The sequence below is a fragment of the Gadus chalcogrammus genome, chromosome 5 (genome assembly GCF_026213295.1).
Source record: "Gadus chalcogrammus isolate NIFS_2021 chromosome 5, NIFS_Gcha_1.0, whole genome shotgun sequence".
NCBI lineage: Eukaryota > Metazoa > Chordata > Actinopteri > Gadiformes > Gadidae > Gadus > Gadus chalcogrammus.
The window spans coordinates 10453329-10468328 of record NC_079416.1 but is presented as its reverse complement, the minus strand read 5'-3'; the positions used below and the strand labels follow the sequence as shown (position 1 = coordinate 10468328).

The window sequence follows — 15000 nt, the reverse complement described above, 5'->3', positions numbered from 1 at the left end:
CTAAATCCCTCCACTCCACTCTGTTCACCTCCTCAGCAGGTGTCATATCTATGAAGCCAACGTATTTGCTTACACTCTGTCACTGTATTTGCGGCCCACGTGTATGTGCATGCATGCAAACCCACACTACTCTCTCTCACACACACACACACACACACACACACACACACACACACACACACACACACACACACACACACACACACACACACACACACACACACACACACACACACACACACACACACACACACACTGCCTTCCTGTGAGTACTGTGATGGCATGGACATTAGGAAGCCTTCACCTGTGACCGCACCCAGTATGGACCAGACAACTAGCTGTCACTTTGATGGCTTCGCTGACAAAAAACGCATACGCACACACGCAGAAACACACACACACATATTCACACATAAACACACACACAATGTGCTTAAGCCAATTTATCTTTGTCAGTAGAGAGTGAATGAGTGAATAAGTGAGTGAGTGAGTGAGTGAGTGATTGAGAGAGAGAGAGAGAGAGAGAGAGAGAGAGAGAGAGAGAGAGAGAGAGAGAGAGAGAGAGAGAGAGAGAGAGAGAGAGAGAGAGAGAGAGAGGAGTGACAGAGTTTATGAAGACATCTGTGTGGTTTTTTCATTAAACCCCCTCACTCAGGTGAAAGGGTACGTGAGGTATGACAGTCATGGCTTACCAGCCTGCTGTCCCACAAGTAGACACACACACACAAAGACTCTCACACACACACACACACACACACACACACACACACACACACACACACACACACACACACACACACACACACACACACACACACACACACACCCCAACACCGCTCTATACACACAGCGAAAGGAGCGACAAAAAGAGAATAGTCACTTCAAACTCTGGGACAATAGGGCACAGAACGGGAAGTTGCTTGTTATTAGGACTTTAAAATAAGTGCATATTTTAAGCATTAATAAAGTAGAGGTACATAATACGGCTGACTAGCAGGACTTTTGATGACATGGTGACATTTCTGCCAAGTCGTTTCCGCTAGCTGCCACTAAGTTAAACACTGCACAGTGTTTATTAAGCATTATTACCACATTTTAAATAGTTTCTAAATCATGAACCTACGCATCACACACAATTTTATCAACAATTATTCAATTATCTAATTAATCTTTTATAAAATATTACGAATGACTTACTAATGATTTCTTTATAACTGATTATTCACTATTTACTCTTATTAATGCTTCAAAGTTTTAGTTTCTTCTAAAGTGCTACAAATTTTTATTTTATAGAAAACGGAGGGACACTTTGTGTGCATGGGTGTGTGTGTGTGTGTGTGGGAGGGTTTGGCTGAGAATTAACTCCTGTCAATCTACCTTATCTCTGTCTGCCTCTAAATCCTTCCATTCCACTCAATTCACCTCGCCAGCAGGGTTCAAACTGAGACGGGCGGACACAATTATCACGGCTGTGTCCCAACTACACCTTCTCAGTGGATACGTGTTTACTTTCTATAGCTGTGTGCCTTGTTGTCTGGGGCCCCCTCACTCCTCAATATACAATCATCCTCCTTCATAAACCGGCTTCACCTCCACGTTCAAACTCGACCGACTGAGGACCACAGATGAAGGGATCTTTCGTTTTGGCACGTACTTGTTGCCTGGAAGTGTTGACTTAAACTTAAACTGAGTCTTGGGGTGTTGATGTGCGCTACAAGCAGAGATGATTGTTTGTGTCAGAAGAACGACACAAACACTTTCCCCTTGGGGCGAGGAGGCGTAAACGTTTGCCGCCACTCTGCGTTTGGTGGTTTTTGTTTGTGTTTATTAGAGGGACAGGATGACACGCTTCAGAAGAGAGAGACAGAGACAGAGAGAGAGAGACAGAGAGCGACAGAGACAGAGAGAGAGACCCCCAGATAGAGACCAGCCCTCCCAGATAGAGAGCAGATGCAGGAAGACAGCACCGGTGGCGACGAGCTTCAGCTGGTTTCCAGCTGAAGCTCGGTCACTGACGGCGACGTTATCCTGCATCGCTATCCTGCATCTATAATCGCCTCCTGTGCTAACCTCTCTATAGACATGTGGCTAGTGACGTGTGAGTTATACAGTGCATCTGGTATACACCGGTGAGGTCAGCATGGGTAAGGTGGACTTGCATATTTAAATGGAGTGTTGGTGGGGGGGGGGGGGGGGTCATGTATCATTGTCTGCAACCTTACAATAAACAATTGTTTATTACAATGGTGGTGTCTTCCAAAACCACCACCCTGAGTTATTCTCTGGAGGAGACCAGTTAAAGTCCCCTAGGTGCAGTGTGGCATTGGCCTTTTTATCTGAGCTCAATGTAATCCATACCCAGGGGGACGGATCAATCTTAATGTTATGGTACAGCGTACAACGATTGCAGGAAGACTTGTCCTACCGGTAGTCAATTAGCCGATGATCTGTGTTTGACAGACAGACTTTCCCACCATGTGTGTGTGTAGGTGTGTGTGCAGGTCATTCCCGGTGTACCTATTTGCACTTCAAGCGATGGTTCGTTGTACAAAACAAGCCAATCCATTAGCGACCCGGTCAGACGAAGACCAAAAGCAGCCGTAGTCTGACATGAATAAAGCACATTTCAGTTACGGTTCAGAGATGAAGGGGAACCAAACGGATGTTCCTTCTCCTCCTACTCCCCTTAAAACCCGGCCTTTGAACATGTACAGAAAGCTAGCTCGTACGCTTTCTCAAGATCAACTGTCCGGACACAAAGAGACAAGTCCCATCCACACGTACAACCACAGAGGAGCAGGAGCTGCCCATAGAGAAGGCTTGCTAGCTCGAGTCTCGCTTCACGTCGAGGGGCAGAGGTGCCCCACATTACCCCACTTAACCCTAACTAACCACAACTGCTCCCAGCAAACACCCTGTTATAAATGGGTTAATATGGGGGCATTATGTGTCGATTACTTTGCGTGGTTCGGAAAGTGCATATTAGTAAAACTAGCCTCCTGACCCTTGTTCATCTCCTCTTCTATAATGCATGCCGTGCATGTTTATTCATCCATGTGTTGTTTGTGTGTGTGTGTGTGTGTGTGTGTGTGTGTGTGTGTGTGTGTGTGTGTGTGTGTGTGTGTTGATAATTGACACCTGTAGTTGCAGACTCGTGCAGCGCAGAAAAGATAATCCCAGAATTATTTTAGGCACACATGCACGCTCGCAGGCACACACTCAATTAATTACTGCTAGTTATTACTACTCAGTAGACCTCATGGCCCTTATGAATCTGTAGTCACATGGAGTAGAATCCCCCACGCTCATAGCACACACTAATAGAGAGGTGTGGTATGGACTCTCTATGATCACACATCAACATTAAGCCTGATTTACCCGCGGAATTTCCTGTTCGCTAATATTCAACGGATGCGCAAAACTAAATTGATATTGAACGCATTCAATTATATATACACATATGAATCTATTCACCCATGTTCTTCTGAAACGTTTAATGTCTAGTCAATACATGAGATTAAAAGTCAGTTGGACTCAAGGTTAGTAGAGTTCTCTTCCCTAGAAGGTATGCAATACATGCAGAAGACACAGCAGGACTGAGTAATCCAGAGAGAAAGAAGAGAGAGAGGGAGAGAGAGAGAGAGAGAGAGAGAGAGAGAGAGAGAGAGAGAGAGAGAGAGAGAGAGGGAGAGAGAGAGAGAGAGAGAGAGAGAGAGAGAGAGAGAGAGAGAGGGAGAGAGAGAGAGAGAGAGAGTAATGGAGAGAGAGACACAGAGAGACAAAGAGACAGAGAGAGCAGGATTTATGACAGCACATTACCGTCTGGCTGTGAAGATTTCATCGCTGCTCATGCTGTATATTGTGGTATCAGCTGATCCACAGGCTACACCATCGCAGCGCTTGGAGTTGGCGTTTTATTTCCCTGTGTCAGTGGGGCTACGTCTCGTAATGGGTTTGGATCTGGTCCCATGCTCAGTGTTTCTGTCTCTCATCTGTCTGAATGAGGACTGCTGGTGGCCCTTTCCTCAACGGCGACTCAGATTGTGAACGTACTTCGAACTTTATTATTAATTAACTGGTGCTGCACCAAGTAGAATAAAACCATATTTTTACCCCTTGCATCTATGTTCTCTCTTCGTCTTAGTGTCTCTCCCTCTCTATTTCAGTCCCTCTCTTTCTCTCTAACCCTCTTTCCACCATCTCCCTCCCTGCGTCTCGCTCTCATTCAAATTTAAATCTAATTGGAACAAGGCAGCTTAATTATCATGACAAACATTAACATTTGCATAGCCAACGCCTGACAACACATTATACTGGAGCAGTATCTGAACACAAACAATAATGAACACCAATCAAAGTCAAACCACACGAAGGAGGTTGTCACGACTCCTCATGTTTCATTAGCGACCCAGAACATGTATGCCTGTCTGTCTGCTTGTCTGATCTAATGACCTGACAGACTAGGCCTCTCAGGTGTGGTGTGGTGTGGATGTGTGTTGTTGAATGGTTTGGTGTGATGTGTTGTGGTTACATATCCTTTTGGACATCCATTAATTGATAGTCCATGTGGAATTCTTTCATTGTTTTGTTTTTTTAGATAATGGAAGCAGGTTAAATGTATTTTACTGCCTATGGAGATCGATGCTGAACAAGTCTTTTCTCTCTCTCTCTCTCTCTCTCTCTCTCTCTCTCTCTCTCTCTCTCTCTCTCTCTCTCTCTCTCTCTCTCTCTCTCTCTCTCTCTCTCTCTCTCTCTCTCTCTCTCTCTCTCTCTCTCTCTCTCTGTGCAGACAGCTTAGCTGCTCCCTTCAATGTGACCCTCAGAGATCTGAAGGCCAACTCTGCCGTGGTGACATGGGACATCCCAGAGGCAGACTTTGCCATCGGCTTCGCTATCACACAGCAGGTACTGGCGGTCAAACACGCACGCACCCGCGCAAGCACACACACGCACACAAGTTTGTTGAAGGTACCAATAAACACCAATGGAAATAATTAGAATTCGTCACTAGTTTTCGGCCAAAATGTCTGTCTGTCATTCTGTGTGTGTCTCCCTCTCTCTCTCCCTCCCCCTCTCTATCCCTCTCCCTCCCTCTCTCTCTCTCTCTCCCTCTCTCTCTCATCGTGTGTCGTCTCGTATTATGAGAAGTGACAGGCGATGCCTCGGCGACGCTGTGCGTCCCCTCGCTCTGTCAAGTGTTGGTGGAGGATGACAGCTGTGTGAAAGAGAAATAATTGATACTTCTTCCTATTCTTGTGTACATGCACAGATCCTCCCCCCCCCCCCCCCACACACACACACAGACAAAAACATTTCTGTGCATGGGAATGCCCACCTACGTGAATGATGTTCCGACGTCGTGATCGGAAGGGGCTGATGCTGGGTTAGTCTAGCAGCAGCCGACAGTCTGCTTCAGAGCCATGGCGGAAAGGTCCCCTTTTTATCATCCTACATCTTCATCTATACATCTATACATCTTCATCGCATACGATTCCATGCCAACGTGAATTAAATGTAAGACAGATGAAGCCCTTTGCTGAACAGTGAGGGCTCTTGAACGCTATGTTGGGTGGATCTCTCCATTCAAATCAACCACGAACCATCTGTTGCATTCACTGAAGTGACCGCATAGCCTGCAACTCCATTGCATACTGTGAAACGCAGGGTCAAAATATAGCTGTTGGCTCTTCTCTTTTCAACATTGAAACATCTGCACTGAACATCTGCAGCATAATGGTTATCTTTACCTCATTTAGGAGTACCAATCTGCACAGCACAGCACATTCAAAGATAGGTCCACAGGAAAATGTATAATATCTAAAGTGGCTGGCCCAACTAATGAACACCTATTATAGGGTGGTCGGTCAACGTTCTAAAGTTAGTAGGGTGTTGGTGTTCTTCATACCCTTACATCACCAGACCAATTCGCACATAAATTCTGAATGAAACTCTCAGATTGCTTTTCAATGTCCAAGGGGCGTTGACAACGAGCACCAACAAAAATGCCTCTGGATGCAAATTGATAGACCAACACCCAATCAGAGAAAAACAAAACGTGCAGCATATCGTATCAGACCGTATCAAACAGCCGGAAGTCTGTCTGAATAGGAGGGGAACCAGAGTACATGAAACATGAGCTGGCAGATTTATCTGGTTCCCAGGCTAGGTTTGTTGGAGTAGTGTGCAAGCACCAACCTAATAATCGGTTTCTATATTAGGGCGTGCAGGAAGCCCTCCTTGTGTAATGTAACCTGTAATCTCTTTCTTCCTCGCTCGCTGTCTTTCTGTTCTCCAACAGAAGAAATATGGACGCATGCTGCGCTTCATACAGGAAGTGAACACCACCACAAACTCCTGTGCACTATGGGACTTGGAGGAGGAGACAGACTACATTGTGCACGTCCAGTCCATCGGCATGCTGGGGCCCAGCCCGCAGAGCAAACCCCTGAACTTTCGGACGCCCAAAGAGGCCGAGACGCTGGCCTCCGAGAGTAACGGTAAGACGTGTACGCACGGTAGATACATATTGTTTGCTTTTCAGACAGCAAACACTTTGATCCAATGCACGATATTCATCTTTGAATGACTAACCATTACATTCAGGGCATCAGGCAGACGCTCTTATCCCAAAGCGACCTGCAGCGGTTCACACACACATTCACACACCGACGACGGCGTCAACCACGCAAGGCGACAGCCAGCGCGTCTGGAGCAGTGGCGTCAGGTGTCCTGCTCAGGGACACCTTGACACTCAGCGAGGAGCAGCCGGGGTTTGAACTAGCAACCTTCCAGATTCCAAGTCAACCCTACCTCCAGAGCTAAGCCGACCCCAGCCACGTCATGTTGATGCTGGTGAGGCCTTGAGCCCGAGGAAGGCAGACAAAGGACATTGGCGTTTTGAATTCCGAACCTTTCAGAGGCTGGGAGTCCCACAGCCCCCTAACCACTAACTTATCCTGTCACCCTGTAGGCATAGGCCCCTGTGCAGCGATTGCATCCCTGCAAGTATCCATTGCTCACTGTGTGAACCTCGCGTGCAAATCCTCCAATAAAGGAAACCGGAGGAAAAGGAGATTGCTGGCGTGCTCTTGGCCCTCAGCCGGCCGAGGGGAATAGGGTAGTGCTGGCTTTCGGAGAGACTTATAAAGTGCTTATCGGGGGAAAAAAAGAAATAAAACAATAAAAAATCAACAAGGACCTAAAGCGTGAAATGGAATTTCACAACAGAACGCTTCCGGGGCTCGCCCCTGGGCCTGCTGTCCGTAGCGGAGGCCGGGACGTGGGGACCAGGGTGGCGCAGGAGGGCGGCTGTGCACTGCTCCTGGCCGTGTATCGATGCGCCTCTCTGAGGGATTCCCCCCACACGCCCCCCTTCGCCCCGTTCCCTCCCCAGTGAACTACAGTCGGGAGGAAGGCGTTTGAGGCAGAGGGCAGCAGGGAGGGAGTGAGGGTGCGGCGAGGTGGAGCAGCGGGTCGATGCTCCTTTGGCTGGCGACCTCCTCTCTCCTCTCTCCCTGCTTCCTCTCCTCGAGACCACACCCGTCATTTAAGCAGCAGGCGGGTTCGTGGGGTCAAAGTGGGGGTGGAACCCTTGATCACTGGACTTTGAAAGATAAAACATATTTCTCAAACACAAGAATTTAGATCACTTTTCTTTTTTTCGAAACGCCCATGGTAAATGACCGTGTGTGCACGGACCTAGCCGTGCATATCTTTCTTCAGACTTCCAGTTTTTCAAAAATAAATAACCTTATTGAACGAGAGGGATTTGTTTGGCCGTTGCTGGTATATGTGAGTCTGGATTTCTTATTTATTTCCTCGGGCTAAATGGCCGACGATTTCCAGTCCAGCTCACTGAACCTAAAACAAATAAGTACTCTCTCTGTCTCTCTCTGTCTCTCTCTGTCTCTCTCTCTCTGTCTCTCTGTCTCTCTCTTTCTCTGTCTCTCTCTCTCTGTCTCTCTGCCTCTCTGTCTCTCTCTTTCTCTCTCTCTCTCTCATGCTGCACTATCTAACTAACTCATATTTAAATAGCCAATAAAACAAAGAGAGATGCAAACAACGTCTCAGGACACTACTACTATTTTCCGCTCTCCGAGTAGAAAATACATGCCACAAAAAGAAATGGATGGGATATCGCATTAGCAAACGTCACGATAAACAGACTCCACACCCAGGGAGGCCAGTGCCGGGAAGAGAAGGGAGGAAAATGACAGCGGCACGGCTGTTACGACACGGCCGAGATGGTGAACGACAGCCCACTCCCCGGTAATGTAGTGGAGGCATGGAGCTTTCTGGAGGGGAAAGCTTCGAGGCTGCTGAGTTATGCTGCTCATTCGCTGACAGCTGGCTCTTTGCAAGAATCTTGTGTGTTAGTCTGAGGGAAGTTGGAGATAGAATTGCAGCAGTTCACTGGCTCTGATGACCACCCACCAGCAAAGCTACCACCACCACTCTTTAAGAAACAAGTGCAATGCATGTATACAGATTAAGCTCAATAATCAGTGTTGCACAGATTTTTTGCAACATCTTTGCAAATGTATGTGTGTGTGTGTGTGTGTGTGTGTGTGTGTGTGTGTGTGTGTGTGTGTGTGTGTGTGTGTGTGTGTGTGTGTGTGTGTGTGTTTGTGTATGTCTGGTGTGTGTGTGTGTGTGTATGTGTATGTGTATGTGTATGTGTGTGTGTGTGTGTGTTTGTGTGTTGTATCAATCTATTACTCCTCCCCCTCCTGTCCAATTCCTCTCAAAACCCACCCAAACACAAACACAAACACATGCACACGCACACACACACACACACACACACACACACACACACACACACACACACACACACACACACACACACGCGCGTTTACCAACAGGGGACTATCGGTTTTCATCGACCAAGTGTGGACCTCTATTTCTGGTCATTTAAAAAATACAAAAACATAATACAGAGTTTAGTTTTAAGTTATTTTGTCATAATATAACTTCAAATGTGTTTTTTTGATTTCTTTTAAAGAAGTTGCCAAGAGGGGACTTGAATACTTAAGCGATATTTCAACCCGGTCTCACGAAAATACGTGACACTGTCACGTTATTTAATCTATTGAAACGTGATCAGGGACATGTATTTTCAAAATTTTCGTGTCAAAAAGCACAAATTTCAAACCCATGTATTTCAATTGGGAGTATTTGTCGTGTCACTAAGCACGACTTCCAAACTAAGGTTCTGTCCGGGAGCGTTCTCCCTAATGTCCCTTAAGGAGCTCCGTACAGAACATTTATTGTTAAAAATTGTCTGTGATAACTAACAATATGACAGCTTTTGGCCACCCGTTTCTACTCAAACTTGTCTGTGAACAATATGACAGCTTTAGGCCACCCGTTTCTACTTTCACCTTTGATTCTGAGAAGTTGTGACAATTCACGGATATATTAAATGCAGGTGCGCTGCTCAGGCAAACCGCGAAGGAAAAAAGGGTAGCTGCTTCATCTGTTCTTTTTAGAATTGTATGTCTTGATGTTTATTTTATCTAGCCATCTATTCTTTTGTTTTTGGCTATGTGAATGAACGTCCACGTCAATGCCTCGATCGCAAGTCCAGTGTCGCGAGCGGACGTTGCCATGACATCTAGAAATCATACCGTATTTAATGGGTTATAGTGAGTGTAACATAATTCACCTACAGTATTTTGTTATGTGTTCTTTCAATTGTGTTAGGCATGTCGACCACGGTCTGGGGGAATACTCTGATTCTGATTGGCTGCAGTGCGTGCATTAACTCCTGATATAGCCCTACAGACACCTGCTAAGTAGTTCCAGTCAATGTTTAGATTCTCTGCCCGAGCCCGACGCGGGCCAGGTCGGGCCGATATTTCCCACCACTATACTCGGGCCGGGCCTGATCGAGCGTTTTTATTTTTATTTTACCATTGGTTTATTGGCCTAATCTGAGGAGAAATCTATGCCATAAACAGAGTAATAATGTAAAAGCAGCCAAGTCCCACAAATTGCTTGAACTATTTATTTCATTCCATTGTTTCGTTGATATGCATTATTGAAAAGTTTGAAGCATATGGATTTAATGCAATATCCACAAACAGTTCAAAATGGTACCATGATATGTGGTCACAGGTACATAGTTATCACCTGACAAACAAGTCACAGGTTGAAATCAAAGGCAGTACAAATAGATAAAAATGTAGCTGAAGTTTCAAATGTCTTGTTTATTGTATTAACCAGTTAATTTCTCTTTTGTGAAAGTCACCAAAAGTCCAAAAAAGTTAAACGCCAGGTCACAGGCTAACAGTGGAGCTGTGTTGGGAACCAGCAGCCAAGAGCTTCCATGGAAACTTTCTACCCATGTTAAATAGATTTAGTTGGCAGTTCCTTTTCTGCCCATTCTTTCTTAAACTTGTGGAAGCACTTTGCAGTACTGAGAGACACCATTTCTAACGGCAATGTAGCTAGATTCTAAAAATATCAAAAGATGCCCAAAGCAAATACCTTTAACCCATAGTTGTGTTTTATCAAATTAAAAAAATTGAGTTTCATTGACCACAAATTGAGCAGAAATATTTTGCATACAAATCTTTAAATAGTTTAACCACATTAAGAAAAATACATTCGTTAATTTTTTTTATTAGTGAAGCCACAAGTTTTGCACATTATCCAAACAAAATACCTGAAATGTTGATATTTTCAGCCCTTTCGGGTTAAAACAAGAGAAAAAGGACAACCTAACAAGAGTGAAAAGTTTGGGTTAGGTGACCTATAGTTCAAAGATGTCTCTGGTCAGGTAGACTAAATAAAAGTGTATTCCCAATTGCTCCAGGACATTCGTGTAATTTACTTGTGAGCTCTCCCTCAAGCCTAGAGAGACATCAGTGTTCAACCACCAACTGAAAGGGGGTATTTGCCATTAGTATGAGTGACAACATTTCATGGCTATTAATTTAGTTCATTATATTTAGCCGATTTGAATAGACTTTTCTAGCAGGTGAGGCTGTCAAAGAACTAAATATGGAGCAACTACAAAAGTAAATTTGCAGCATGACCAAATGATACAAAAAGTATAGGAACTGTTCTAGCAGATATGTTTTAGAAGTCTCTTTTGATAGGCAGGGAATAATTGTCTTTGTCACCCTGTAGTCATGCCATCAAATCTGTTGGGCAAAGTACCGCTACTGATTAATCCAGTAGACTCACCAGTCAAGTCCCCCTAGTTAGAAAATGGAAGAAACCCAGTTAGTCATGTTAATTATTCTGTTGTTACAAATGAAGACTAATACTTTCCACATATTACGATCCAAGTTACTGGCTGCAGTCTTGTATTTTATAGTTCTATATGAATAGATTAAATTTACTAAACTATTAATCATGCTTCAGAAGAATTAACCAGATCTATGGCAGATCTACCACAAGCCTCCATTGCCACAACCTCCAGAGTGCTTACGACCTATGGCAACTCCTCGACTACTGCAAGCCAACAAATTGGCTCTTGCACACCAGACACGCATTTTGCTTTATTTTAGGTTTTCAAGCATCTTAAAATACCCAAATCATTGCTCCAATACACAAGTCAGCTAATGGCCTACAAGGAAATGCTGAAGCTAGTGTTAGTGATGGCGATAGAAATGGACAAGCTTGCGTGTACAAATATGCAACTAGAATTGCAAGGTTCACAGCCCAGTTGCATAAGTGGTCGCAACCGTTGGATTGCAAGCAAGGGTAAAAAAAAAAAAAAAAAAACTTCCCACAAACTAGTCAACATGGTCAATTGAAAGCCTGTACAAAACGACCCTGGAATAGTCAAATGCAGCTTTACAGCGGATGAATAAAGCCAAATTGCATAAACATCCAATTGTAAACAGTATACAAATGCAATCAAGGTTGCACTCACACTAGGCCATCTGGCCGTCGCAACTGTGGCATGGCCACGGTAGGCTCTTGTACATACGCCATCACGTCGCTAGCATCCAAACAATTCTACCAAACCTTAACCAACTAGTGAAAAATGGAACAAAACTTCGCACACACCCAGTGACTAATCACCTTGTCCAGGGGTGTTCCAACGTGGTTTACCAGAGGGCCTTGTGGACTTAAAGTAAGCCACACATTTGACAGACAGCACCGAATGACGTTAAACTAAGCTAATCTACAGGTTACCAGTGCTAGTGCAATTACATGAGCATTTTGCACAATATTTGTACTCCAATGCTACGTAAAGCAGGCTTCTTCAGAAACCCATAGCCTGCTACATTGAAGGGCAACTGTAACAAATCCTGACCAAGACCGAAAGATGGCTCTGGAAGCCACGACGGCCCACGCAGCAGATTACTGCGTGGACCGTGGTGGCTTCCAGATCAACCCTTCGGTGGCCCATTCATACACATGTATTCCGAGGATGTTTTGAAGACACTGGAGTCCCATGGCACTAGATTCCTTTGAAGACTAAGTTGGTATGGGGGGGCCCCAAAGGGGGCCCCCCCATAGATCTCGTCAGTAATCTAACACCTGTTAAGAAAAACACACACACATCACAAGATACAAATCCCCAAAGCTAGGTTAACAAACAGCGGTGACATGCATGTCAAGGTGCAAAGAGCAGGGATACTGATGGCTTGTGTCTGAGGAGACAGCCCAAAAACGTCAACATTTAATAAAGGAAAATAACTTTTACTCACTGCGGTGGTCTGTTTCGAAGTGCCATGTTGGTAGCAATATTTGTCTGGGCTGTTCAGTCAAATGCCCACAAAAACAAACACGCAACAACGCATACTTTCAGTTTGTATAAAGTGACAATAGTGATCTGCAATCTAGATCGAAAACTTTCAACCCTCACTAAACTCAACCTCGATTGACACAGGCCGATGCGAAAAGTAAACCAAACCCATTGTGTTCACCTTTAAAGGGGTGCGTGACAGGTGATCTCAATTAAGAGCTAATCAGAAAGAACACACTGATCGGCCATGAGTGAGACTATCAAAACGAGGACGAGGATTTAACGGAATTGTTACCATTCAAATTCAAATTTCTTTATTATTGGATAGGGTATGATATCAAAAAAAAAAAAAAAGTAATTTGACACTTCTGGGATGATTGCACTGCCTTGTTTGCCTAGTTTGGCTCATCCTGAGACACTCATGCAGCTTCTCATAGGTCATGGAGCAACGTGCCCTTGTTCTGATGGCATTCATATGAGAAAAGCTAGACTCGCACGTATCGGTTGAGCCAAACATTGTCAGAATAAGTGATGCCAGTTCCTGATTGTGGGGTACTGATACTGGCTAGTATCACCGGCTACACACAGAAACCTGATTTGCATGCAACTATGTTTCTCCTTTATTTTTTGCATGCAACCTCTTGCGGGCCAGAAAAAGTAAGAGGGGCAGCATTTGGCCCACGGGCCGCTAGTTGAATAGGCCTGGCCTAGTGTGAGTGCAGGCCAGAGAACAACGGGGCCAGTTGAGCACGGTTAGGTGTGAAAACGGCCAACGGCCAAGGCCAGATGGCCTAGTGTGAGTGCACCCTTAAAGGGGTAGTTCGGAATTTTGGACATAAGGCCCGATTCCCAAGTGAGCATTGGTATTCTTTATCATTGGAGACAGTTTAACACATTTCATTCAGTCCTTCTAGTTGCAGAGTTCACTCGTGCTAGGCTAGCGCACAGCAACGGGCAATGCTAGCCTGCTATTAAAAACAGTCTTACCCACTCCACAGATCACCCGAGGTTAATCAATTATAACACCAGACTATAGATTTAAATGTCTGTGTTGATAGAATAATGTTAGAAATAAAACTAACCTTGCATCGCATGAATCATCAAGGGACTACTTGCTCAGCAGAAGCAGAATTTTACTATGCGCCGGTTAGTTTTGTAACCGAATCACGACAGAAGAACGTAAACAGAGAAGCGTGGGACAGAAGCGCAATTGAACGACTAGGCAACATGGTGGTTCAGTGTGCTTTTAGAAATATACGCTACAGAGGGGCACCACAAAGTTTCCACCAATTTCCAGTGCGAGATCCAGAAAGGACTCAACTGTGGCTTGGACATCAAAACACCGGCTCGTACATGTACTGTTCGTTGAATACAACAAATTCCTCATAATAGTCTTCAAAAGCAGATGCATCGCTAAGTCTCCAAAACATTTGGAGTTTGAATGTCTCCAAAACATTCACAAAAAATAGAGCAACGTTTCAAATGAAAAGGAAATGACTGCATCCGTCAGCAAACATAAACTAAGAAAATATAACATAGCATAGCCTAACCTCTACCATACGTCTCTCGTACTGGCCTCACGTCAAGCCAGCACCACCTTCAACCCTAATCACCAAATGAGAAAGCCATTAAATAGGGAAATGGCAATTGGACCAATCACGGCCGTATGGGCCAGACCATTAGTTGGGGGAACATTATTTACCTAAAGCTACCAATCCAACATAACTGAACAGAAAGTACATTGTGTGAATACTAAATAAACATGACACTAAATAAACAATCACCAAATACATATATACCCACACCCTGTGCACAACCTAAAGATATTTACAAAACAGCTGTTTCTATCAACACCCCCCTGGGCTATTCCCTGATACTCTGATCCTAAACTCCCTTAGCATACTGCCCCCTACCGGGACGGAAGACCAATCTTACACCAGCCCAATATAATATATACACACGCAATATAATAATAATAATAATAATTTCTCTAATGTGAGACAGTGAGAAGGGGGAGGATTTCACCTTCTCACATATATATATATATATATATATTATATATATATATATATATATATATATAGTTATTTCCTCTTTTCATAAAAGCAGGAGTGTGAATGTCGCTCCATGCTATCTAAGAAGGGACTTGTGTCATTTTGTCATAGCCAACAGTGGACCCCTGTCATTAGAAAAACTTATGTTATGCAAATCAAAACCCTTATTAAGTTTAGAAATTTGTGTTCATGACAAGCCACAATGACAACATTGTTGGGGCAACTTTACTTGCAAAA

At 44.4% G+C, this 15000-nt stretch overlaps 1 protein-coding gene across 2 annotated transcripts in view; it reads left to right on the top strand.

Moving 5' to 3' along the window:
* fndc5a (fibronectin type III domain containing 5a) overlaps positions 1 to 15000 on the top strand; it is a 28712-nt gene that overhangs the window by 8178 nt on the left and 5534 nt on the right. For both annotated transcript variants that reach the window (XM_056591310.1, XM_056591312.1), the window contains exons 2-3: positions 4790 to 4905; positions 6299 to 6497. In XM_056591310.1, the coding sequence (XP_056447285.1) occupies positions 4790 to 4905; positions 6299 to 6497 (315 nt within the window). The remainder of the gene's footprint in view (positions 1 to 4789; positions 4906 to 6298; positions 6498 to 15000) is intronic.